Genomic DNA, 26,061 nt, shown 5'->3' with positions numbered 1-26,061 from the left:
TATTACGACGCAGCAATAGCTCAGTTTTAAGAGTAACGAAAACAACTAAAGTAACTGTTGAACTATCATAATTTCGGTATCAACTTGGTCTTTGCGATAAGATGAACAATAATAATAGAAAATTTAATTTTAAAATTCACAGGTAAAGTTAATCAAATTAAAATTTACCAGAAGCTGAAAAAGTTTAACTTTTTTCCCTCGAATGTCAAAAGTTAAATTCTCGCTCACCAGATGGCGACACTTTTTACCGAATGAAAATCAATAAGAAAAACTTGTTTTCTTAATTAAACTCAATTTCTTATTAATTATTTGATTTCTTTATTTGTTTATCTTTTGTTTTAATTGATCGGTTTTCTATTTTTTAAATTGTTTCAAGTTAATTTACTATTTCTGGAGAAGACAATTTAACCTTGATTGATGACTGATTAGTAAACTGTGATTGTCATGATGATTATAATTGTGATTGATTAATTGTCCATGTCAATAGTTATTGATACATAAGATTTTGGGTTAGTCTTTTTTGTTTTGATCTTTGTTTTTCTGTGATTTGATCAATAGTTGGATTAATCAAGATTATCCGTTCAAGTCAATTGATCTTTTGCTCATCTTCACCATTGTCGTCATTGATTTCTTCTAAAAAAATTAATAAGTTGAATAGTTAAAAGAAGAAAAACAAAAAAAAGAGAAAAGAATTTTTTTTTTGTTCTATTCTATTTTATCTTGTGCTCTTTGTTTTGTTTTTTTCTCTCACTCTCTCAATTCTAATCAATTGCCATTGTGATTTAAGTACCAATTAAGATGTTACTGATTAATGGCTTTATAAACTTCCATCGTTACCGTTTTTCTGCTGTGGTGAGATGCTGATGTCAACATGTTGCAGATTTTTGTTCTCTCTCATTATGATAAGAAATAGAAATTCATTTTCTACTCTTGTTCCAACTTCTAATTACTTTTGTTCCTCTGTTCATTCTTCCTGTGGATTCTTTCATTCCTTCTCTCTCATCAACTTATGCTAATTGCCTTCTTGTCACCATGTGTAAATTGTCGAATTTAATCACAAAGGTAACTCTCTTTTTCCATCATGTTTTTTTCCTGCAACATCTTTGGTGTTTCTCTTCTTAATTTATTCTTTTTTCCTATTCTTTTCAGCCATTTTGATACCTTCACAAGTTGCAAGTTCAGCAATCAGAATAAAGATGAAACATGTCACCTGATGATTTCTATCTAACCACAAAGCTCCATCAATGGTTAAACATTAGATGAATTGTTAAGATTAACTTGTTGGTATTTATAACTAACCTATTGGAGGAAAAAAAACAAAGAACAAGTGATGTTTATGTGCTTAATTGTTTGTCTTCAAATGTCTCTCTCTTTTGATTAAGGTTAAATTGTAACCCTTTCAATTCAGATTCAACGATAATCAACAACAACCACCATGAAAATAATAAGAATTGAGACAAAATGGACAACAACAAGAGAAGAATAGATTGAATAACTTTATTTATATTCTTTTCTATCTTTTTTTTTTGTTCCAAAGTGATTCCATCAAAGAGAATAAGATTATCAACAGTAGACAACAAGAACAGGAAACAATTTTCAAGTGTGGAAGAAGAAAACAAAAGGATAAAGTCAACAAGAGAAAATTCATAAAGATGATGAAATGGAATTGAAGAAGAAAATAAATAAGGAATAACAAGAACAAGAAGGAGTAAACTTAGTCGAATGTAAAAGAATTGTCACTTTGGCTTCGTCTTCATTTTTGACCTGATTCATTCGAACATCGTATTCACCAATATAAAGATTCTGATTACCGATTCTAACTGAGAAGAGAAACAAAAAAGATTCATAAATTTTCCATTGTACATGTTGACCATCACCGAACGAAAGTGAAGAAGAACAAAAAAAAACTGACCACATTCATAAAGAAAAAAGGAAAAGATTTTTCTTCTCTTTTTCGATTGGAAATTTGATATTCTTAATATAAACACAAAGTCACCATGAATTTGATGTTATGAAAATTGAATTTCACTTGAGAATTTGATTTCAACAATTTGTCACTCTGTCAAAATAGAGAAAAGAAATCAAAAAATATCATCTTAATCATCTCTGTGCGTTTTTCCCCCTCTTTCTGCTCATCTTTGTTATTCCAAGTTAAACTGGACAATTGATAAATCATTTGTCTTCACTGTTTCATCCCAATTCTTTCTGCTAATCATCATCTATCAACAACTTATCCGTTTCTCTTACCGCCTCCTACAAACTATTTGTTTCCACTAGAGTATTTTTCAACTTTCCCTCCCCACTGCTAATGATAATCACCAAACACAATCATTTAAATTGATTTTCTTGTTTTCCCTTCATTACTTTGTAATCAATTTTGTATCACTTTCTCTAACAGTCGATATCGACTCTTGAAATTTGTGCCATTTTGTGTGATTGTCCATCATCATCATCATCATCATCATAATCATCATCATGTGTCTGGAGTCTGATTAAACATAAATCATCATTACACAACCAACAAAACCACAACATCAACACAAACAACAACAATAACAGTGTAACATCAAACTTCAATCAATAATTGGTTATATTTTGTAAATCATCAACAACAGTTAACCATCAGCTCCAAAAAATTGAAGCCAATTCACCGCAATTAGCTTGTTGAGTGTAACAATTAATAGTAACAATCAACGATAACATTGACAACAAGCATAAAACCAGGTTGAAGGTCATCAACGTTAAGAAACAGTTATAAACCTTTAATTGTTGTTGGCTTGGTGAAAAAAAAAGCTCTGAACTGAAACAACAACAACAACTACAAAAAAAGACATCAAGTAACCTCAAGATACTCAGATTCATTTGGAAGGAGAGAAGAAGAAAAAAAAACTTCATCAAAAGGACGAAGGAGTTACAAAGATTGAGTGAGAAGAGATTGAGAGAGCTTATGAGCAGAACATAGTGAGTGTATTATCAAGGAGAGACAGAAACATCTGAGTGAGTCGAGTGAGTTTCAATATATATGAATACGCGAGTGTGAAAAAAAAAGCTGAATGTAAGTGAGATGAAGTGGGAGAGCTGAAAGGAGAGAGAGAGAGAGAGTGAGAAATGTTTCTATCATGGTTTTAGTATTAGATGAAATTATGCTTGAATCGAGTGTGTTTGTTTCACCAACATCTACCATCATTGATAACTACAGAACTGATTGTAATCTTAACCAAAGTAATGATTCCCACCATGAACATGATGATGATTTAAAAGATAAAAATGAAAACAAGAACGTTAATCCAACTCAAGTTAATCTCTCAATCAAATCAACTACTGTCAAAGTGAATCGTTATTTCTGTGATCTTAATCAATTGGATTTTAAGCGACGTAAAATTAATCAATCATCTAAACATTATCATCATCGTTCTCATCATCATTCTCTTGACCATTGGTCATCTTTTTTACGTTACTTTCTATTTATCTCTATTCTAATTAATTTTTCAAATTGTGATGAAACAGCTTCAATTTATACCGATCAGTTTGTTGCTCATATTGATGGTTCACCTGAAACTGCACGTTCAATTGCAGAGAAACACGGGTTCACTTATTTGGACCATATAATTGATAATGCTTATCATTTGCAACATAAGCGGCTTTTTAAACGTTCCTTGGACAATGGTCAAGAGGGTGGTGTCCATGTTACCTCTAAACTTAAGGCGATCTCCTCTGAGCCACTTGTTACCTCTTTTAGTCAATTGAAACTTAATTCTCGAACTAAACGTGATCTAATACGATTACACTCTTATGAAAGGCCACTTGGAAGATCGGGTTCTCGATTAAACTTTTTCGATGATCCAAAATGGACCCAAATGTGGTACCTAAATCGTGGTCAAGGATTGGATATGAATGTTCAAAAAGTTTGGGCCATGAATATAACAGGACGGGGAGTTGTTGTTACTATTTTAGATGATGGACTTGAAAATGATCATCCCGATTTGATTGCCAATTATGATCCCGCTGCAAGTTATGATGTCAACAATTCTGATAATGATCCAACCCCTCGTTATGATATAATTGATTCTAATCGTCATGGTACTCGGTGTGCAGGTGAAGTTGCCGCCATGGCAAATAATAGTAACTGTGCTGTGGGTGTTGCCTTTAATGCTCGTGTTGGTGGACTAAGAATGTTGGACGGTGATGTTACCGATGCAGTCGAAGCTCGATCTTTGTCCTTTAATCGTGATCATATTGACATTTATAGTGCCTCTTGGGGTCCCGATGATGATGGTCAAACGGTTGATGGACCTGGAGAATTAGCAACCAAGGCTTTTATTGACGGGGTTCGAAAGGGACGCCGAGGGCTTGGTTCAATTTTTATTTGGGCATCGGGAAATGGAGGTCGGGAACATGATAATTGTAACTGTGATGGTTATACTAATTCAATTTGGACATTGTCCATTTCAAGTGCCACCGAAAATGGTTTGGTTCCCTGGTATAGTGAAGCCTGTTCATCGACTCTTGCAACAACCTATTCTTCCGGTTCCAATGGAGAGAGACAAATAGTGACCACCGATCTGCACCATGGTTGCACTACAACGCACACTGGAACCTCAGCTTCGGCTCCACTAGCCGCTGGAATTTCAGCTTTAGCTCTTGAGGCAAAGTGAGTGTTCAACTGATGAGTAGCATAATATTGTGTATCTCAATCAACTGATTGAACAATTAATTCATATTGAATTCATATTTCAAATATTTCCCCTTTTCAATTTCCATGATGATTATCCCATTAACCCTGGATTCCTATGATATCATTAAGTGGCACTTGAGTGCTAAGGTGTTTTGTACATTCACAATATTTATCATCTTTCTCATTATTATTTCCTAGATGAAAAAGTGATAATAATTGCAGAAACAACTAACAATTAGTTAAATAATTTGAGCATTGTCTCTGAAATAATTTACATCAACGTAAATAATTTAGGGTGATCATCACTAATTGTGTTCAACTTTTGTTGTTCAATGCCCAAGGTTATTTTTATGGTCAGATATCTGTATGTGTGTCACAATTGTAATCAAGTTAATTGTTACTTTTTACTTAAATCATTTTGAATCTATCAAATTGTATATCAACAATTTACATTTGGGAAAAAAGGTTATGATGATTAACCATCAAAACTGATTTAAAAGCGTAACTGATACGCTAATCTAACCCCAATTATCAGGTAGCTTATCCAAATGGATTAATTAATTTATCATGAATCCATATTAAACCATGAAAAATGTGATATCCGAATGAATTAAATCAAAGTACATGCAACACTGACATTCAGCGAACCTTTGATTGTTATCAATTAAATGTTCAACTATGTGAGAAATTTTTTCTCCAATGATTAGTGTTAATTGTCAACAATCTAGATATAGTTGATTAAGGTACATGAATTTGAAATGGTTAATTTTTAGTTAATTAAGAAAACTCTTAATCTAAATAATCAGGAAAGCAAAGAGAGAAAGAGAAAGTTTCTAATTGTAATTGATTGTTTTACTTTTGTTTCATTTTTGATTTAATTGTTACAAGTTTTTAATCTGAAATCTACAATACAAATTATATTTGTTTTTCATGTTAATTATAATCGGACGATTCAATTTGATCATGATTAGCTAAATTGTTACCTATTCTTTAGTGTTACTCAGTAAAACTGTTTTAATACCTCAAGGCAATCAAGATTTTTTTGATTTAAACAATCTAATTAACAGGTGATCCTGACAACAATTAACGTTTTCATGTTAATTGTAACCTTTAACTTACGGTTGATTAATCGCCTTGTTTCAATCGTCAATTAAAACATAGTGACAATAATTTTCCCTAATTTAAAGGCTAACAATTAAAACTACGTTGACATTATAAATGATTAACTTTTCTTTCCCCAAACACTAATCATTACAATGTTATTTGATTAGTTTCGCTACAATTAACTTAATTTTATCCTTTTTTTTTAATTGTAATCCTGATAAAAGAGATTATATTTTCAACTTTTTTATATTGAAATTAAACTTGATCTTGATTAATTTAAGAACACAATGAGAATCATGATTAACACTAAATAAAACTTTCACGATTCCAAGATGTTGATTATTGATCAATGTTATCACAATTTGTTGAATAATTATCGACATTTTTTTATTATTTCTTTTACACATGTTACCCGATCTGGTCCATTCTTTTTTTTTCGTTGATACATTTCGACTTTCGATCTGATAGTCCACAACTTACCTGGCGGGATATGCAACATATTGTGGTTCTAACCTCTCGTCCAGCCAATTTACATGCAAAAGACTGGAAAACCAACGGAGTGGGTCGTAATGTTAGCCACTCTTTCGGCTATGGTCTAATGGATGCCGAATCAATGGTCAGAGTGGCCCGACAATGGGTGACCGTTCCACAACAGAAAATATGTTCCGTCCGATCTCCTCCAGTAGACAAGTAAATAACCGATTTAAATCTAATTTCCATAACCCTTAATGTCCAGAAAACTTGAAGTGTTAACCATTTCAATAAGAATCCTTAATGAGTTTGTGTTGACATTTTTACGTTACCGTTAATTGTAAAAACCACAAACTAAATCAGCACACAAATAATTAACCATTTCCCTTGATAATCTAATACGCATCAAGTATTAAACTTGATTAACTTATTTCCAGCTCAACTTGATTGAACTTTCAGATTGTGATAAAACATGAAAAATTATCACTTTTTGATTATTAATTTAATCATTTTGAACAATTAGAGGAGAGAGAGAGAGAGAATCAACTATTAATTATTCAATTTATCTAATAATCTCTTGACATTGACTATTGACCTGATTTCTTATTTAGTTTATATAAATTGTTTTTCTAATATTATTGATAACAATCAATTATCATGATTTCCTTTTGTTTCTGATAGTTAATTGTTGATATTTAAATTGATTTGATTCAGTTGATAATAATTTCGTGATGATTGATTGATTGGTCAATTGAATTGCTATTGATGTGGTAACAATTAGGAAAAATATTTAAGTAAATACAATTAGATTTACGATATTAACTAATCATCATTTGTCCATCTTTGTTATATATTTTATTAATAGTAACAATTTAGTTAACTATTATATGATCTTAATTGCGCTACAGTTAACAAGGATTTAGTTTCAAGTTTAATTTGTTGATAAATATTTACTTTAATCAAGATGAACCAAAATCAAAATATTGTATTAATTTGTATCAATACAAATAGTTAAAGTAAATAAGCTTGACCATTACTACTGGACATGATTAAGATTGAAATATCCATGAAATTGATTCAGTTAATTTGAAGGTGAATCTTCAACTAGATTATCTCAGCATCACAATTAATTGATTGATTGTAAGTGATATTAGTTAGTTGATTAATCTTATTTTGCTATTGACCAAATCCTAAGATGATAATTAGTTTTGTTGATAGTAAATCTTTTTTTTTCAATTAATGTTCACATCTAGTTGGTCATAAATTAAGTTAAATTGTGATTTTGATTTATCTGTGGGCTTGTATATGTGTGTCAAACTTAAGAAATTAGTTAATTGTTGGGATTTAATTGTTGATAGGTAAAAGTAAACATGAAGACAATGAAAATGATTATGAAAAGATTCATTGTTCACAATAAACTCTTTGTTTATTATAAATGATGATGATGATAATGGATGATGAAGTAATGAGGAAGAAGATAATTAAGATGATGATTGAATGAAAGAAGAAGAAAATTAAAAGTTAATTCGTTACAATTAAGATCTAACTTTACCTTATTAGTTTTGTCTTAGTAAATGTATCACTTTGATTATCAACTTGATTGTTTCCAATCTGTATTGTTAAAAGTAAATTGTTCAATTGGATCAAATTTGATTCTAATTTCAAGTCTTATATTAATAAGATAATTAACTTTTCCTATTAACCTAAATTCCCAATTGGGGCTAAATAATCATCACCCATTATTCACAATTAAAACGTAATTAAGTTTCCAATGTAATTGTGATTTGAATTTAATTGTAATTAGTAATAAGACTCACTTATTTATGATTAAATTTGATTGATACAATTTGTACTACTCGAGAAACGATTAAACAATCAAATTTAATCTAATTAGACAATTTAATTTCCTAGAATAGTAATTTTAACCAATTTACCAATACGAGATAATTTAATTGTTACTCATAAAATGTCAATGTTAATTGTTGAGATGAATTTACTTTCAGTTTATTTGATCAATTTTATCCCAATTAAATTTTGCTAATATTGATTAACTGTAATGTCTTGAATGGTCATCTATTGATGTTTGTTAATTGTGATTATATTTATGCAATCAAATTGATTAATATTATCTATTCATTGGCTCTTAAGAGTGGACATCTAATCCTTATGTAACATATTTGGTAGCACAATTAACATTTTATGATTAAGGGTCATTGGTCATCAGTGAGTGACTTTTAGTTGACCCAACCAATTGGATCAATGTTTTATCAATAATAACGATGAAAATAATGATGAAACTGTAATCATTTAAATACATAGACATATGATCTTGACCCTATGTTACTTTTACATCCTCATCATCTAATGGACATTAGTTATGATTGGGTCAAGAACAAGACGAAACTATTAAGTGAATCTCTCTCTCTCTCTCTCACTCACTCATTTCTCTTCCTTGGTTTATCATCATCTTCATCATAATGATGATCATCATATGAAGAGTATATCATTGAATAAATGAATCAGAATTGTCTCTTCACTATCGATATTATATCAACTACATAACTCTTATTGTCCCTTTTTGTTAAATGATGATGATGATAAATCAGTGATCATTTCCAAGGTAAATAGAGATCCATTGGTGGATAGAAAAAAAATGTTATCATCACGACTGAAAAGAGATAAAGTCATGAGATTCAAGAGTTTTCATGTTGAACTTATTTCGAATCAGAATCTTAATCATTCAATGTTCATATTACCAGATTCTCATGTTGATAATCATCATGAAGATGCTTTATATTGAATTCGTATTATTTGATAACCTTTGGAAAAGATTCATTTTAATCAATATAATTTTGGTCAATTCGATGCTCATAATGATGATCAGTTTGTTTGAATTTAATTGTTGATTGTCAATCAAACGATTGCTCTTGTGTCTCTATTTGTGAGACTAATCATTTTTTGTTGGTTAATTTTGTTTCTTTTTTTGTGACAATCAACACAAATTGTCGTTATATATTTGATTGTTCCAATTACTGTTGATAGAAATCAATAATTGATGATGATCATTGATTATTATACTTGTGACCAATACAATTAACATAAAAATTGGTTGATTATTTTCTGATTAATTCTCGTGATTTGATTGTTGTTTATTCACCTTAACAATTAACTTGGAGATAACTTTTCAGTTGGTTAATTGTGATTGTCGGTTAATAACAATTAACCTTGCACTTTCTCTGTGTGAGTGTTTTCATTGTTAATTGTATTGATTATCAAGTGAGATTTTAATCATCATCTCGCTCTCTGGGCTAATTTTGTCGATTACATTTTCCTTTGAAATAGAAATGATAATTAACTTATGATAATTAATTGTGACATTGAAAATGAAACCTAATTGTTTTCTATGTAACTCTAAATCATCAATACTACAATCAAATTAATGTACTTAATCAATTTCTCAGGTAAATTGTTACCTTTAGATGATGATTCTAATATATATTTAATTATCCTCATGTTAATCACTATTAGTATAATTCAATTTACTCACACAATCAACCATTCACATATTTATAAATACAACGATAATATTTATTGATTTAATCATGATAATAATTGTTTACTTAATTGCTTATCTAAATTATTTTTGCTTTGTACCTGATTGGTATTATTAATTACTATTTAATAATAATAATCAACTAAAAACTTTGCCTTGGTAATGATTATCATGATTAACATTGAGCCGACAATTAAATCATTCACTTTTTTTTCATCATAGTTACTTAATCATAATTGTAATTTATTAACTTTCACTTAATTTAGTTATCATGGATTGACTTTGAATGGCCGATCAACAATTGATAAATGTGACAATTTAATGATTATGATTCAATATCTAAATTTTATGGGCTAATCATTAAATTGGAAACTAATTGAATCATGATCATGATGAGATTTAATCATGACAATCAAGAAGATTATCAAATGATAATCTTGACACCTTTCCAATCAACTTCTAGACGAGACCATTTTTTTAATTGCTCTAAAAGTTGATGAACAAAATTAAACTTATAGTTAATAAATTGTTGTACTTTTACTAAATGATGATTAGTTTTTTTCCCATGATTAAATTAATCAAACAGGATAACCATTAATTGTGTTCATTGATCATTCAAGTTACTCTTTAATTTTTGTTTTGATAATTTCTCGTTTATTATTTCACTGGGAACAAATTTAATTATATATTAGATTGTTGATTAATTGTAGATTTTGAAATTCAATATTGACCATAGGGATGAATAATGATAATCCATAATCGAGAATAGTTTTTAAACTTTACCCTGAAATTGATTTTCTCCCAATAATATCATGAAATACACCTTTTTAGATGGACGATTATGTTTTAAATCATCTAATCGATATAATCATTATCCTGATGATTATTGGGATACTCAGAACAGGATATTCGATAACTCAGAACAAGAACTATCTGTTGAAATAGAAAAACTTTTTTTCGACTTGACTTAACTAAGGCGATTCTACACTTAACTGATTCTTATCATGGACTGATAATCATTCCTAAATTAAACTCATATTATTGATCCATTATCCCAGAATCATGGTGAAGATTAGTGGAAATCTAAAAAAAAAACTTAACAATGTTGAGCAATTTAAATTGTTTACTCTGATTGTTGTGTTTATATCTGTATCTTATTTTGATTTTTTTTTTCACTTCTTGTTGGTTGCAATTAATGTTAATGAAGAAAAAAATTAATAGCAATTAGTAAATAACAAAAGCAATTGTTATTATCAATATTTGTATTTTATCAAAATGATTTTGTTTACAATTTTCATCTGATTGTTGTTGTTGTGATTTTTGATTATTGTTAACCTCTCATTTCCTCTTGGTTAATATTTCATTGTTTGTTTTGTTGATTGTTACGATGATTTAACTTACAATTAGCTGTGATTACAAGTTAAATTGGAATTGTAATCAACCTTCATCAAGATAAAAGAATGAAGAAAAAAAAATTAGTTCATAATCAAATTGTTCATTTGAAACGTTCATTCAAATGAATCAGATTAAAGTTTTGATTGGAATTACCAATCATGAATAAAATTACTGTTATCTGATTAATATTAATCAGTTTCAACTAATATGATTATTATCATTGATTGTTGTTGTTGTTGAAAAGAAGATGAAACAAATTCAATGAATGAAAAAAAATTCACCATGAAAATGAATGAATTTTAACAATTTAAAGATGCTTGTCATGAAATTTCATCCTCAGAATTGAGGTTCACCTAAACGATTTCACCAATGAATATGATTGATATATTTCACCCTGTTAACCATGATGATTATGTTCAGTCGATTCATTTGATCAGCTATTTGGTTTAACTTTTATTTTTCGTCTTCTTATTTTGTGATAACATTGGTGAAAAAAAGTTTCTAACTCGGAGTAACTCAGTTTATCTGAACTTTTGGATGAATGAATTGTTTTTTTTTACTTCAAAAGGAAATGATTTACATGGAAATTGCTTGAATTTCAATGGACACTAAATGTCACTTTGTTTATCATCATCACCATCATCATTTTGTCACACTTTTAAGATCTGATTTCTGGGCTTCTCTCATGATGATAACTAGATGAATCTTATTTGTTGATTTCAATAGGATTCAGTTGAGTTGGTGATTCTTGGTGTCAATCCTCAATTCCTGATGATGATGAAACTTTTTCTTCCTCAATGGCAATAATAACATTAAGATACTTTTTTTAACTCAGTGAATATATTGAATTGGATTTACCTTTTATTATTTGTTATTTATTAAGTTGAATGAACCACAAAATTCAGATCACTCAATCAAGATAACAATTCATTTCATGGTAACATTATCATCGAGTCTCTTTGGGTATTACCAAAATTTCTGGCTCTTTCTCTCAACACATTCATTCAGATCTCATTTTATTATTCTTAGTACTTGATAGTAAACAATTAGTTGATTTAGTTGACTTAGAATCTTATTTCCTTGATGTAATTAGTAACAATCATTGATTTGTGTTCTTGATCCTCGGTGTCAAAAGGCCCAAACCAATTTAAAGGTAATTGTTACAATCAACTCATACCTTGAATAGTATTACATGTACTTTGTATTCATGTTTAATTGTTGTCTGCATGGGCAAGCAATTAGTTAATTAGATTTTTCTTTTATCCCAGTATTTGGTAACACTGACATTTACCTTGGTCTGTTATTGAAACTTTGTTTTTTTTTCAGGAAATTTGAATGAAATGCAAATGATTGTGATCATACAATTTACTATTAATATTATTACAAATTAAATGGTATTACAATTTGAATATACACCATTTGCCATGAGAAATGAATAAAAAAATATTAGCAACACAATTTAGTTAAATGGTTCCAATGAAACCTGATTGCCGTTCATGCCAATCAATAGTTTGTCAATATTAATATTTTATCCTAATAACACATTGATTTCTTTACGGTAATAATGTTTTTCTTGAGAGTTTTTCTTTGGGAATCTTTGCCATTCTCATCATCATCGTTGACTTTTTCCTTCTCTTTCATCTTCTCTCTATTAATATTATCTATGTTTCCATGATGAGATTTTTCACCCACTCGCAATTGATTCAGAATCAACCTTTGTGCCCCTTATCCTCCCATCAACCCACTCCCCATGCTTAAAGCTTGAAGCGTTTTCAGTTCATCACTGTAAACAATTGGTTTCTCTTGTTTAAACTGATTGCTAAACAATATATCTTATTGAAGATGAGGATGAAGACGAGGATGAGGATGATAAAGGTTAAAGATACTAAGGTAGTAGTGTGTATACATTTCTCTCTCTCTCTCTCTCTCTCTCTCTCTCTCTCTCTCTTCCTCTGTTATTTTTTCCTTCTATTGAATTTGTAGTTGAATATTCAACCCACGTGAATGATGTAGGTGGATATTCACATTGATTTCATGTTATATCTTCATCTTTCATCATTAAGATGTTATCGTGATGTCCTACAATTGTGAATGTCCATCCTTAATACTGACCATTCACTCTTTGTCTTCATTTCTATTTCTTTATTGATTTTTGTTCATCATCTTTGGATTTAATTTCTTCTTATTTTTTTTTCAACAAAACTGTTCATCTTCCCATCACTTAATCCAATGAATCCTTTTGAAATCATTTTCTCAATTAAAGTTACGATCTTGCATCAATATTGATTACAATTAAGATATTAACTAACTTGTATTTACGTTTGTAATTAGTTAATTGTGTTTATTTATACTGGTTAAGTTTCCCTTGCCTTTTTTGTTTTACATTTTATTCAATTCATTTACTAAGATTGAAATTGTTTCTTTAAAATGTTATTTAATTATCTAACTATTAACAATTAGCCAATTTAATTTTCTCCTTAATTGTAAAGAGTTGTCACTTTTTTTTGTATTTCTGAAAATCTGATATCCTCATAAATCATTGAATACTTGTCACTCTTGATCTCTATTAGTTTAAATTGTTGATTAATCATTAATTTTAGTTTTGTTTGTATTAGTTAATTATTAAGTGATTTTGTCAACTAATTAACCTTGAATTATCCTCTATACTTTTTGATTATTTGATTGATTTGTTAATCATTGTAACAGTAGTTACAATCAATGAGATCTTTCATCCAAAACTCATGATTGAAACTTGATTGAATATAATCAATTGAATCAATATTATTGTTGATTATTAAGACAAATTAACCATATTTAATTGTGGATGACATTGATTGCATTATGATTTATTGTGATGATGATTCAGAAACCACAATTAACTAATTGTTATATTATGTAAACGAGTAAAACAAATGAAAAAAAAACTCAACTAATTGTTCACAATCAGCAACTGACAGTTAATACTTTGATTGATTATATCTTTAAATTGTCAATCAACATTACAAGGATTTAATATTGATCACATTTGTAGATAATCATTAATGAACATTTATCTATTGGCAGATTTAATTGTAATCATTTAAGTATCCAAAAATATCCTCATCATCATCCAATCATAATCCCAATCAGTTAACTAAATTGTTACAATTGTTATCCTAATAGTTCAATATATCATTAAGATTTGATGAGAATTATTTTGTGTGCTGATAACATGAAATTTTAACAGAATAACAATCATATGATATTATTGATAAAAAAAAAGAGGAAAAAATTATTCTTTTTTGGATAAAATCGATATCGATATTTTTTCATCTTCTTCTCATCTTCCACTCTCCCTTTTCTCCTCCTCTTTCATCATCTCCTTCAACATGATACTCTGATTTTCATATATTTCTCTGGTTGATTATCCTGAATTTATCTTTAATCATTTCCTTGAATTCCGTTGACTTGATTATTGTTCAAATCTGTTACACTTTTTTTTGTCATTTATCATCTTCGTCTCTCTCTCTCTCTCTCTCTCTCTCTCTCTCTCTCTCTCTCTCTCTCTTGCGAAATGAAACATTTTCCTGGTTTGTTATTGTTTTGGAACATGAATAAGTTTCAGATTCTGAATCAATTGAGATGTAACTCACCATGTAATAAGATGATTATCATGATGATTATTATACTTGGTTGAATATTTAACATTAATCATTTGTCTTGATTTAAATTTGTCCCAACCTAAATGAGGAAGCAAGAAAATAGATTATTAATCAAATTATAATTGTTATCAAAACGATTAACAATCTCAGTAAACCACAAATCATAATATCATCAACTCTTCACTTGTAACAATGTTGTACCAACAACAATCATAATTGTAATTACATTTGTAATAATTTCATTTTGTTACTTGAATACAATCAACAGGCAATAACAACAATTTAACTTAATGATAATTTCTCATTCGAAACAGTTAAACAATCTGATGAAAATTAATTTTTTGATTTCTTTTTATTCCAATAATTAGATTAATTCCTGCCAAGAGTCATATTGAATTATCTCTTGAAGTTTCTTGTGAAGATGAGGTCAATTTCCTTGAACATGTCCAAGCAAAGGTGACCTTAACAGCGACCCGACGAGGTGATCTACACATTTATCTTACCTCACCCGTAGGGACCAAAGTTAATCTACTTGCTCAACGTCCGATGGACAATTCGAGGTCAGGATTTCAGAATTGGCCTTTCATGAGTGTCCATACCTGGGGTGAAAATCCCAATGGTCTATGGAAGATTGAAGTTCACAATGAAGGTCGATACATTTACAGTAAGTTAATCAAAGAAAATAATCTCAAATTCCTAATCACAATTTACGAACTAACCAATTTATTAATCATTTCCCTGTTAATCTTACAATGGAAATGATTAATTCTTGCTATCCAATTAACAATTAAAAGGTACTGGAAACTATCCAAGTCTACTAGGTAAGAGAAATAGATTTGGACAACTAATAGATGACAATCTTGTAGTGACCAATATTTAATTGCTATTTAATTGTTTGCTTATGATTATTGTGCACGATTTTATATTGATTAGATCTAATTGTAGATTAATGTGTTTAATTTTTCACGTTAGTACTTTTCTTTGTTTGATTTTAATCAGATTACTAGTTTTTAATTTGATGTTTGTCTCTTCATTTTGATTCAGGCCGAGCTTATCTTAAAGAGTGGACACTGGTCATGTATGGGACAACTGAAAATCCTGATAGACGAGTGGACAAATCATTCCCATCTCTATCACCACCAAGCTCAGAGGAAGCTAATAAACCTTATTACAATGATAAATTGGGTAATGATTTGGAAAAATCTTTCGATGATTTAAATCACAATAGTGCAGGTAAATCAATGATGACCAGTGATATAAATGGTAGCAGTAGTGTCAATGGTAGTAGCAGTTCAACTCGTAAACCTTATCCATCTCCAGGAAAATTCAGTGGCAGGTTTCCAATTAAACAATCACCATCATCATCATCTTCATCATTGTCTAATGATAAAACTGTTAAGAAACCAAATGTCCAGCCAATTGATAACAATGATATCAACCTTTTGTCACCAATCAATCAGAATACCCAACACAATTCTGGTATGAATTGCAAACAATTGAATAGTCGAAACTTCAATTATCCTCATTATCATCATCATCATCATTCTCATCTTCTTCTTATACTCAACCTTTTATTTCATATACAATCAGAAATCTGAAACTTGACCACAGAGAGAAAGTTAATCTAAGCGATAGCCTTTACCTGGAAGTCTTAACAATAGCACTTATCAAATAGTCTCCAAAGAATAAGATTTTACCATGTAAAGGAAACTCTCTGATGAATCTGAATGAACTTTCAACAAAAAGAAAGAGATAAATTAATTTTTCCTTTCTTTCCTCAAAAGGAAAACATTATTCACTTGTTACCTGTAGACATGATGAAGATGATTGTAATACTACTCAAGATGAATTTTCATCTCTTAATGATTAAGTATTTACATGAAATCATCAGTCAATCATTAAATGTCAGTAATGAATTAAAGAAAGAGGATAACAAGATGATTTTAAGACTGATGATGATGATAAATGATAATGTGTATCGATAGTTGATCAGTTCCCATGAAATCATTTTCTTTGAAACTTTTTTTTTCTAAAAAAAAACTTTCTTTTTTTTTGTTTATCTCTTTTTCTATGTATCAAATATGATGATGTTAGTTCTGGGTGTTATTCATGGAACCAGAGAAGACAAATCATCAGATGAAAGTGATTCCTTCATCCTTGGTGGAAAGTCATTCAACCGAGGATGTATCCTGAAAGATTCGGGCTCCCAGTGCCTAGGTTTGTGCCTCACCTTACTGGCTTTACTTGTTCAACTCGCTCAAATGAACATCTAATACCTGTGCTAATAATTATTATCAATAAGCCCACCCCATCAATTGCAATCTACTCACCACACAATCAAAACACACTCACTGTCTCTCTCACTCACTTTCTCATTCTCTCTCTCGTTCCTCTCTATCTCGCTCACGCATTTGATAATAATAATAACAAATTAACAATCAAGCTCTGCAATCAACCATCACCATTGATAAAAAAATCAACCAACACCAATGCTGCCTACATGTAACATCATCTCGTGTCTGCTAAATTGTTTTGCTAAATTGTAATCGTCTTGATGATGATTCTGTCATTTCCCTTTCTTTCATCTAATTGTTACCTGTCGGTCAATGGACTTGACTTGTTTCTCTCTCTCTCCTATTTTAATTTTCTCTCATGTTAATTGTTGTTACCAATTTTTTTCTTACCTTTGATTGTTTGAAAATTATGGCTGATCTTTCATTCTTATCATTATCCATCATCATCATCATCATCATCATCATCTTCGTTCAACAACAATTAGTATTCCTCAACTGCCAATCTAATTAAGCTTCTTATTAATCTCTCTCCTTGATAATATTTTAATCTGTATTCATTACCACCCTTTTAATGCGCTTCCTTAATTGATCATTAATTGCTATTTGTAATTTTAAATGTTGATTGATAATTAATTGTCAATCAATTGTGCTTTTGGGTTATTATTATTAATTATTAATCCAATAATTTTTTCTGTTGATGGTAATATTTTTTATCAACATCAACAGTAGATTTTAATTTAGTTATATTAAGTTAAGCCAATTTGATGTGTTAACTTTTTAAACAATTATCATTTAATTTAAATGCCTTAAAAGTTAATCAACTTTTTGTTTTTTAAAATTCATTATATGATCAACTAATTAATAACTTTGATATATATTTTTGATATTAAAATCATATTGATTATTATTATTAATTCAACAATTTAACCTTGACATTTGTTGTTGTTTAATTACAGATAATTCTTGGTAGATTATTATTATTTTCCTCCTTTAATTAACCAACAATTAGAAATAATCAGTTAATCATTTATGACAATTGTCATTTTTATTGTGATCATAATTTAGTTTTATGTTTTCAAGAATTGACATTTAACAATCAAAGCTAATCACTAATCAATTGATTTAAGTTAATTGTTAGCATGAATAAAGTTAGAAAGTCAATTTAATCAATTGATCACAATTAAACCGAGAAAACAAAAAGTAAAATGAAATTTGGTGAGTACAATTAAGTTAATTGTTGACAGAGTAACTGTTGAATTATATGAATCAGTCTAATTGTCTAACTGCTTTAATTAACCAAATAATCGCTTAATTGCTTTTCTTTTGCTGTTCAACTAATCAAGATGATGGAAAATGAAATTGTAACAATAATTTAAATCATTTTCTAATGTTAATTGTTCACATTTATATCTAATTCTCATAGAGTGTAGTCACAATATGGTCTTAATTAATGGCGTTTGTTTGGATAATTGTCCTGAGGGTTATTATCGATCGACAATCGCAATTAAAATCGGATCAGAGTCATTAAGATGTTCCCGATGCCATTACTCATGTAAAACTTGTTCCGGTGCCGCTGATTCAAATTGTACTACTTGTTTTCCGGATGCAACAATTAACACCAAAGGACATTGTCACTCATTATCATTAGTTAATCAAGTAATCACATTGGAACGATGGTATTCAACAATTACAATTGTGTTTACAATTTGTTGCCTTGTTATTTTACTCTTAATTGTTTACATTGTTGTTGGTCGTTCCAATGATCTGATCTGTTGTATCGTTGAAACAAAACGTAATCATCATCATCATCATTCATCGTCTTCATCATCTTCTCATCATCGTCATCGTAATCATCACAATCCCCACTCATTAAATCATTCACGTTTCTCTTACGTTGATTTACCAACTAATCACAATCATCATCATATTGATAATCAACGTCGTCGATCAACATCCCAACGTTTATCAATTAATACTAATCATCAATCAAGAGAGATACTTAATTTATCAAAGAAAATGTTAACTGATCAAACTAGTGAAGATGATTTATGATTAATCAATTCTAATTATTATTACTAATCTATTTAAATTGTTTACCTTAATTATCGTATATTATTTAATTGTAATCATAATTATTTTCGATATCAAGTCAAAACAATATTTACAATCAACTATTTCCTCCTCTTCCTTATCAATGGTTATAATTTTATCCTCTTTTTTTTAATTAACAATAAAATTGAATATTTTTTATTTCGTTGATTTGATTAGCAATTAACCTCCTTTTTGTTGATTAAATTTCTCGTAAATCTAATCAATCGTAAATTGTTGTTGTTGTTGGTAGTAAACTGGTGACTTATATTACTTGGGTTTTCAATCAATCGTATTGATTGTGAATTGAAGCTTTTGATTATCAATCGATTGAGTTGATTTCATGATTGAATTGATTTCTTTTTTTTTCTTACTTGTATTGATTACAATTAGTTAATTTTCACAGCCAAAGGTTGACAATTAAGCTTTTTGTTTTGAAACAAACTAAAAATAATATTTGATGAAATTTGGAGCAACAATTTTCGAGAAATTTGTAACTTTTTAAACACAGAAATAGATTTTGATTTGAATTAAATTAGAAACTAAAATTTGCTTTGGTTAAGATGATTAAGAATTTGACTAATTTAGATTCGATGTGAGTTGAAGTGGGATTCTTTTGGTTTTCCTCTATTTTTCGACCAACGATTGACCGGTCATATCTTTGGGAATCGGGATGTTCATCAAGGATAATACGGTCGGAGCAACGTCGCAAAGAGCGGCATTGTGGGACAACTTTTTGAATTTGTAGGGACCGGTCATTGAGAATGGTACTCGGTTGGTTGTATGTGAGGTCACTGGTCCACCCTTTTCATCAATCATCCTCTCGGCGTTACCATGATCAGAGGTAATCAATAAGATGTATCCATGTTTATCACAAGCCTCTTTGATTGCTCCAATCGCCTTGTCCGTGGTGGTACAAGCGATAACGGCGGGCTCATATTTTCCTGTGTGTCCAACCATATCCGGTGGGGCAAAGTTACACATGATGAAATGATACTTTCCACTTTCAATTGCTTCAACCATTTTCTCACCGACACCGGCAGCACTCATTGTCGGCTGGAGATCATAAGTTGCCACCTTTGGAGAGGGTACCATGCACCTTTCTTCCTGGTCAAAGGCTACTTCTTGTCCACCATTGAAAAAGAAAGTGACATGGGCATACTTTTCGGTTTCAGCGCAGTGGAATTGTTTAACCTTAGCATGAGCCACAACCTCGGATAGAACATTTTTTGGAACCACCGGAGGGTAAAGTACATCAAATGGAAATTCATCTTTATACTTGGTCATAGTGTACAGTTTAATATCCTGAGGAACTTTGTCCGTTTCAAAGTTACGTCGAAGACCAAAGGTTTCAGCGATTTGTCTCATTCGATCTGATCGATAATTAAAGAAAACAAGTGTATCCTTGTCTTTAATTAAACCTTCCTTATTAATGATAACCGGCTTGATAAATTCATCGGTAATTTTTTCCTCGTATTTTGATTTAACAAAGTCAATTATTTTATCGGCTGAAACAACATCACCAATACCTTGAACTAAACCATCGTAAGCGATTTTGGTTCGTTCCCAGCGTTTATCCCGATCCATAGCATAGTATCGGCCCATAAGGGTGGAAAGTGACCCATACTTGAGGCTTGAAATTTTATCTAGAACCTGCTTCAGGTAAGTAACACCCGAAGTTGGACTTGTATCTCGACCATCGGAGAAAAAGTGAATGAACACTTTATCCACTCCATTGGCTTTTGCACCTTCAAGTAGAGAGAATAAATGTTCAATATGACCATGAACACCACCGTCACTAATTAGACCAAGAAGATGTAAACGTCCACCACTAATTGTTTTACTCCGATTACAGGCATCAACAAATGAAGGATTCTCACGGATTTTTTTACTTTTAACATCCATATTAATGCGAACAATATCCTGGTACATTACTCTACCAGCACCAATATTTAAATGTCCAACCTCTGAGTTACCCATTAAACCTTCAGGTAAACCAACTGAGGTTCCAGAAGCATCCAAGGTAACATATTGACCCTCAACCTTTGCCAATGAATCCATGACCGGAGTATCAGCAGCAAGAATTGCATTACCTTTAACCTCATCAGAAATACCCCAACCATCAATTACAATGAGACAAACCTTGTGTCCAGCGCTCATTTTTATTTCCAAGCGAAGAAAAAATCACAATTTAAACAAACAAACAATTAATCAAAAAGAATCAATTTAATTATGATGACATTGAATGGAAAACATCAGCAGAGTGACATTCAATTTGTTTCTTTCTTCAAGTTGAGTCTCTCTCTTTTTCGTGAGAATAGACATTCATTGGCTATTCTCACGAAAATCTAAATTCTAATTGTCAAGATAATTTTTATTTCTGAGAAAAAATAATTTCTTACAATTGATTGTTCTCGATTTGAATTTTCAGAGTGTTGATTCTGTTTTTCGATCTTTTTACCAATGTATCTTTGGACCTTTCGATTGTGGTTCGTTTATATTATTTCCTTGCTCTTAGATTGTGACATTAGTTGAATTGTACAACAATCGATTAATTAATTGGTTACTTTTTTTCTCAATTGAATTGATTTTTTTCCTCCTATTTTTTGATTGGAAAATATTGTTAATCGTTTTTTGTTTGATTGAGATTATTACCTTTACGTGTTGGTTGAAATGATTTAGGAAAATGTTAATTTAAGATTTGATTTAACAACAATTGATTTGTTTTTCTTTTGATGATTTAACAAGATGATTAAATGATGAGAGTGATGATGATGGTGATAGGAGTTAATTGAGAGGGATTGAATTTCGTGTACAAAAGTGAGAAGGAGAGTAAAAAAAATCGAGAGAGAGAGAGAGAGAGAGAAAAAAAAATTAGGCCAAAATCGGGGTTCGAATTAATGTAAAAATCGTAATTAAAAACAAATTGTGATTCCATGAAACTCCGTGAATGTATTTGATTGAATTGTGAGTGTAGTTTGAATTAATTTGTTCTCAGAATGGTGATGTAATTAAATAGATTGTTGGAGAGAGAAAAATGATTAAAAGTTTCATGATGAATAATTAAGCTTCTGGTTCGTCATTAAGATTGATTGGATTTTCGCTATTCTTTTTAATATCTAAATTAAATTGTTCCTCGGTTATAATGATTGGCCACAAGTCTATTTTTTGAAAACAATTAATTAACACTCGATATTGATGTTATCGTTAATGACCATTTATTCAGCAAGATGATTAAGATATTGAAAATGATTTATATTATATTCAATTTGATATCCAATTTAAACTATTTGATTTAATAAGAGAGAGAGAAAGTTTTTGTTTTATCATTAGTTTTTTTTGCTTCGTTTGATTTAGTTAATTGTATTACTTACATAATTAAGAGAGATTGTGACTTGTAATTTAGAAGATGATGAAAATTAAGATGAGAAAAAAAATTCGATGAAAATAATTAATCAAATTATTAAACTTCCTTTGGTGTTAACGATAAGATTAACGATATTTTTTTTCGGTTTTTTTTTCGTCGATTTTGTTTCTGTTCAAACAATAAAAGGTATGACCGCTTTTCTATCTTTAGGATAATCTTTGAATGTCTTTAAATACCAATGGTGATTAAAGAGACCCACGATTATCTGATTGGTAAGGACGAAACCACAGACCATCCACCATGTTGTTGATCGTCCAGCGAAAACAATACAAATTGAAAAGTAGATTAAAATTTCAGCAAAATAATGTGGACATGAGATGTAATCGAACCATCCACCTTTCGGTATAGAATGTGAATAACTGACAACATGACCTAAAGTATGGAGAAAAAAAATGAATAAAATCTTTGAGTTAGTTTGAGAAGACAATAATTTCAATCAATTAAATTGTTTCAATTGACAAAAAAAAGAGAAAAAATTTTTCGATTGATCTAATTGAGGAAATCGATCGCCAACAGATGGCAGCACATTCGCAAAGCGGGAGATTAACGATTGTTTGTTTTTTTTAATCTTCTTTCATTTTTTTCTAATTGTTGACTTAATTGTTGTTACCTTTGTTATCTTTTCTTAATTCAGCTAAGATTGAATGACTTTGGTATTGTAAAGATGAAGCCCAAGCAAATAAGCAAATACCAACAATATGATTCCAAGTGATGAAATTACCACTCATGTGAACATAAGCAGGACCTTTTTGTTTAGAAAAATGAAAAAAAAAGGTAAAAAGATTTTTATTGTTTATAATAATTGATTTAATTGTTTTTCTTTTCTTTTTTTTCTTACCTAAACTAGCAAATCCTGGAGCTTCGGTTAATACTGATAGACCAACACCGAAATAAAAAGAGAAACCAAAAATGTAATGGACTATGTTCATCTTGGAATCCGAGTAGACACTTAAAAATATACATTCACATAACCGGCGACTCACTTGGACAATAATTAAGGCCATTGAAATCATCACTGATTCTGGGGTTACTATTGGTTTACAAAGAGAATGAAACAATTATGATAACCAACAAAAAAAAAGAAAAGGTAAACTGTTAATCTAATCATCTACCAGAGTTTGTAAAGACAACAATTGAAAGTGTCTCTTGTTAGGCCTGATGAATAGATGAGAGATCGTCTGATTAACAACATTGGATAAAGTTAACTTACCATTTGACTTTCTATGTACCCCAACGATTGAATTTAATAGTATTTGAACATATTTGGGTAATGTCATCTTTAATAGGTACACTTGAAGAACGGAGAAAGCTAGTAGTAAGTAAAATGTTGTTGCAAACAGGTAAAAGTGGTAAAACCACCTAAAGTAACGGTGACCAGTTAACGGTAAATGGCAGCAACAAGAAAAAAGAAATGGAAAGGAAAAGGATTGGAGAAAACAAGAAAAAAGAAAGTTAAAGATCAGTCAAAAGAAAACGGAATTTCTTCATTTTAATCTATAATTATCATTATAAATCAACTATCAAGTGGAGTCATTGGAAGATAAAGTGAAAGCGGAAGTAAACCGGACACTGTGACATAATTTCCAATCGAAAATATCAACTAACTCACTGGACACACACAAAGAATGACCAATGGGTTTCGATTGTTTTTTTTTCTCTAAACAAAAGTTTAATTGAAAGGAAAATTGATCTGGTGAGAATCTTTTTTTTCTCTCTCGCTCTTCTTAACTTTCTTAATTTTAAGTTTCGAATAATTTTGATTCTATTGTATTAATTCACTTTGATTTTGTTCTTTTGCTTTTGTTTTTTAGGTCACTTGATGGACAAAATTGAAAGATCGTCAATCCTTATGAAGTATAACTGTCGTTTTTTAAAAGAGAAATTGGAATTAACCTTTTTGGAAGTTCAATTTTATTGCACTTTTTGATTCCTTGCACATGGAGTTCAGCAGCTTTTCCATATTTAAATATCCTTTGAACTCCTTGTGGAACAATATTGGAATAGTAGATAACAAGTATTCCAATTAGGGAAACACTGGCGGAAAAGGAAATCCATTCAATCCATAAAAGATTCTGTGACACCGTTGTGGTTATTATGGCCTGGGTATCCTTCACAAAAAGTACCATCAAAAGTACCATAATCATCACAATTAAAAAGAGAACACGTTGATACTTCATTATTTACTATCTACTAAGTTATTTAGTTAAATATAATTTGGTCAAGTTAAAGATGAGAAGAGAGAGAGAGGGAAAAAAGAGAAAGAGAGAGAGAACTGGAAGATATCAGTAGCACCGAAGTAGCGTCCAAACACTAAAAAAGAGGAAAAAGAAAAAGAAAACGAGAAGCTAAGCTTGTTTTTCTTTCTTTCTTCGTCTTCTTTTCTTCTCTTTCTGAAAATCGTGTAAAGATGTGGATTCGAAAACAACATCAACAACAAAACTCCAACAACGGCAACAGGAGCACCAAAAGAATCAATAACAACAACATAACAACATAACCCAAACCACCGCACGAACAACAAAAAGTGAATCTGAAAAGCTTTAGACCCTCAGTGAAACAACCAACAAGCTACCGTACTGATAACAAAAATTTCAAGCTTCGGAAATAAGTTAATCATCATCTCCATCATCTTCATCTTCATCTTCATCTTCATCATCATCATGAAAGGAAGAAGAAAAAAACACAATTCAAACGATAACAAATTGGTTCACATGTATTGGTACTTTTAAAATTATATTTATAAGTTTGGCGATTTAAAGGAACCGGTCAACTTGATTTAACCTGAATTATAAGTTAGTTTTACTGATGAGAGAGAGAAGATAAATAGATAGAGAGTGAGAAGATGATGATGCCGTCAAAACCCGTCGATGGGATCATCTATTTATAAAAGAGGAGAGAGAGAGCGAAAATGAGAGAGAGAGAGAGAGAGAGAGAGAGAGAGAGTAGTATATGTACATTTCGTGTGTAATGCAAATCGATTTGCAATCAAAAGAAGAAGAATTTAATACAAAACGATTTTAAAATAAGATGGCGGAAGTAGATGTAGAATTGTTATTTGAAAGAGAGAAAGTGAGAGAGAAAAAAAGTTTCATTTTCGAAAGTTAAAAGTGGGAGGTAGAAAAGGAGGAAGATGATTTTCTTTTTTAATTCATATTCTATTTCAACCTTTTCCAAATTATCGTTGTAAACGGTTGATTGTTTTGTCACTTGTTTAATGTTTCCACTTTTAAACGGATGTTTAAACGAATCATCATCATCTTAATTGCTACGAACTTTATTTTCAAGTCTATTTCCTATATCAGGTTTGATTACATGTTTGGCAAATTGTTCGTAATCACAATTAGAATAAATAATTTATGTTAACTAATTTTCTCTTTGCTTTTGGCTGATGAAACATTCCAATTAACTGATCG

At 30.1% G+C, this 26,061-nt stretch overlaps 3 protein-coding genes and 1 long non-coding RNA gene across 6 annotated transcripts; 2 read left to right on the top strand and 2 right to left on the bottom strand.

Moving 5' to 3' along the window:
* The first annotated feature begins 310 nt into the window (after positions 1-310).
* On the top strand, positions 311-19,229 carry LOC128387340 (furin-like protease kpc-1). Of its 3 annotated transcripts, none has more exons than XM_053346517.1 (9): positions 311-509; positions 788-1,062; positions 1,150-4,651; positions 6,248-6,469; positions 15,208-15,503; positions 15,634-15,660; positions 15,884-16,318; positions 16,934-17,056; positions 18,557-19,229. In XM_053346517.1, the coding sequence occupies exons 3-9, from the start codon at positions 3,120-3,122 to the stop codon at positions 19,183-19,185; spliced, it is 3,264 nt and encodes a 1,087-aa protein (XP_053202492.1). In that variant the 5' UTR covers positions 311-509; positions 788-1,062; positions 1,150-3,119; the 3' UTR covers positions 19,186-19,229. The 3 variants fall into 3 exon arrangements, with proteins under 3 accessions (XP_053202492.1, XP_053202493.1, XP_053202495.1); XM_053346518.1 differs by having other exon boundaries at positions 311-1,062; positions 1,150-1,280; positions 1,538-4,651; XM_053346520.1 differs by lacking the exon at positions 15,634-15,660 and having other exon boundaries at positions 312-1,062.
* A 331-nt stretch (positions 19,230-19,560) lies between these two features.
* On the bottom strand, positions 19,561-21,510 carry LOC128387345 (2,3-bisphosphoglycerate-independent phosphoglycerate mutase-like). The gene has a single exon (XM_053346526.1). It carries the CDS (start codon positions 21,379-21,381, stop codon positions 19,849-19,851), a length of 1,533 nt encoding a protein of 510 aa, XP_053202501.1. The 5' UTR covers positions 21,382-21,510; the 3' UTR covers positions 19,561-19,848.
* Positions 21,511-21,914: 404 nt separating this feature from the next.
* On the bottom strand, positions 21,915-24,825 carry LOC128387348 (polyprenol reductase-like). Its single transcript, XM_053346528.1, has 6 exons — positions 24,542-24,825; positions 23,859-24,007; positions 23,487-23,678; positions 23,259-23,393; positions 22,596-23,020; positions 21,915-22,507 (listed from the first exon to the last, which is right to left on the bottom strand). The coding sequence occupies exons 1-5, from the start codon at positions 24,823-24,825 to the stop codon at positions 22,761-22,763; spliced, it is 1,020 nt and encodes a 339-aa protein (XP_053202503.1). The 3' UTR covers positions 21,915-22,507; positions 22,596-22,760.
* On the top strand, positions 23,282-25,422 carry LOC128387352 (uncharacterized). Its single transcript, XR_008325018.1, has 4 exons — positions 23,282-23,422; positions 23,496-23,735; positions 23,935-24,341; positions 24,460-25,422. It is a non-coding gene; the product is annotated as an uncharacterized LOC128387352 (long non-coding RNA).
* Positions 25,423-26,061: the final 639 nt, after the last annotated feature.

Source organism: Panonychus citri, unplaced genomic scaffold, assembly GCF_014898815.1.
Source record: "Panonychus citri isolate SS breed McGregor unplaced genomic scaffold, ASM1489881v1 Contig00083, whole genome shotgun sequence".
In the NCBI taxonomy this organism is placed as follows: domain Eukaryota; kingdom Metazoa; phylum Arthropoda; class Arachnida; order Trombidiformes; family Tetranychidae; genus Panonychus; species Panonychus citri.
The sequence above is the reverse complement of the archived record's forward strand: the minus strand, read 5'-3'. Positions and strand labels throughout refer to the sequence as shown.

Excerpts from the sequence above, each read along its gene's own strand:
- LOC128387340 (XM_053346517.1), top strand. The coding sequence starts at position 3,120 with ATGGTTTTAGTATTAGATGAAATTATGCTTGAATCGAGTGTGTTTGTT. Across the intron at positions 6,470-15,207 it reads CGATCTCCTCCAGTAGACAA|ATTAATTCCTGCCAAGAGTC; the intron begins GTAAATAACCGA and ends TCCAATAATTAG. Across the intron at positions 16,319-16,933 it reads GAATACCCAACACAATTCTG|TTCTGGGTGTTATTCATGGA; the intron begins GTATGAATTGCA and ends TGATGATGTTAG.
- LOC128387345 (XM_053346526.1), bottom strand. The coding sequence starts at position 21,381 with ATGAGCGCTGGACACAAGGTTTGTCTCATTGTAATTGATGGTTGGGGT.
- LOC128387348 (XM_053346528.1), bottom strand. The coding sequence starts at position 24,825 with ATGAAGTATCAACGTGTTCTCTTTTTAATTGTGATGATTATGGTACTT. Across the intron at positions 24,008-24,541 it reads AAAATTGAACTTCCAAAAAG|GTGGTTTTACCACTTTTACC; the intron begins GTTAATTCCAAT and ends CCGTTACTTTAG. Across the intron at positions 23,021-23,258 it reads ATTAAGAAAAGATAACAAAG|GTCATGTTGTCAGTTATTCA; the intron begins GTAACAACAATT and ends TCCATACTTTAG.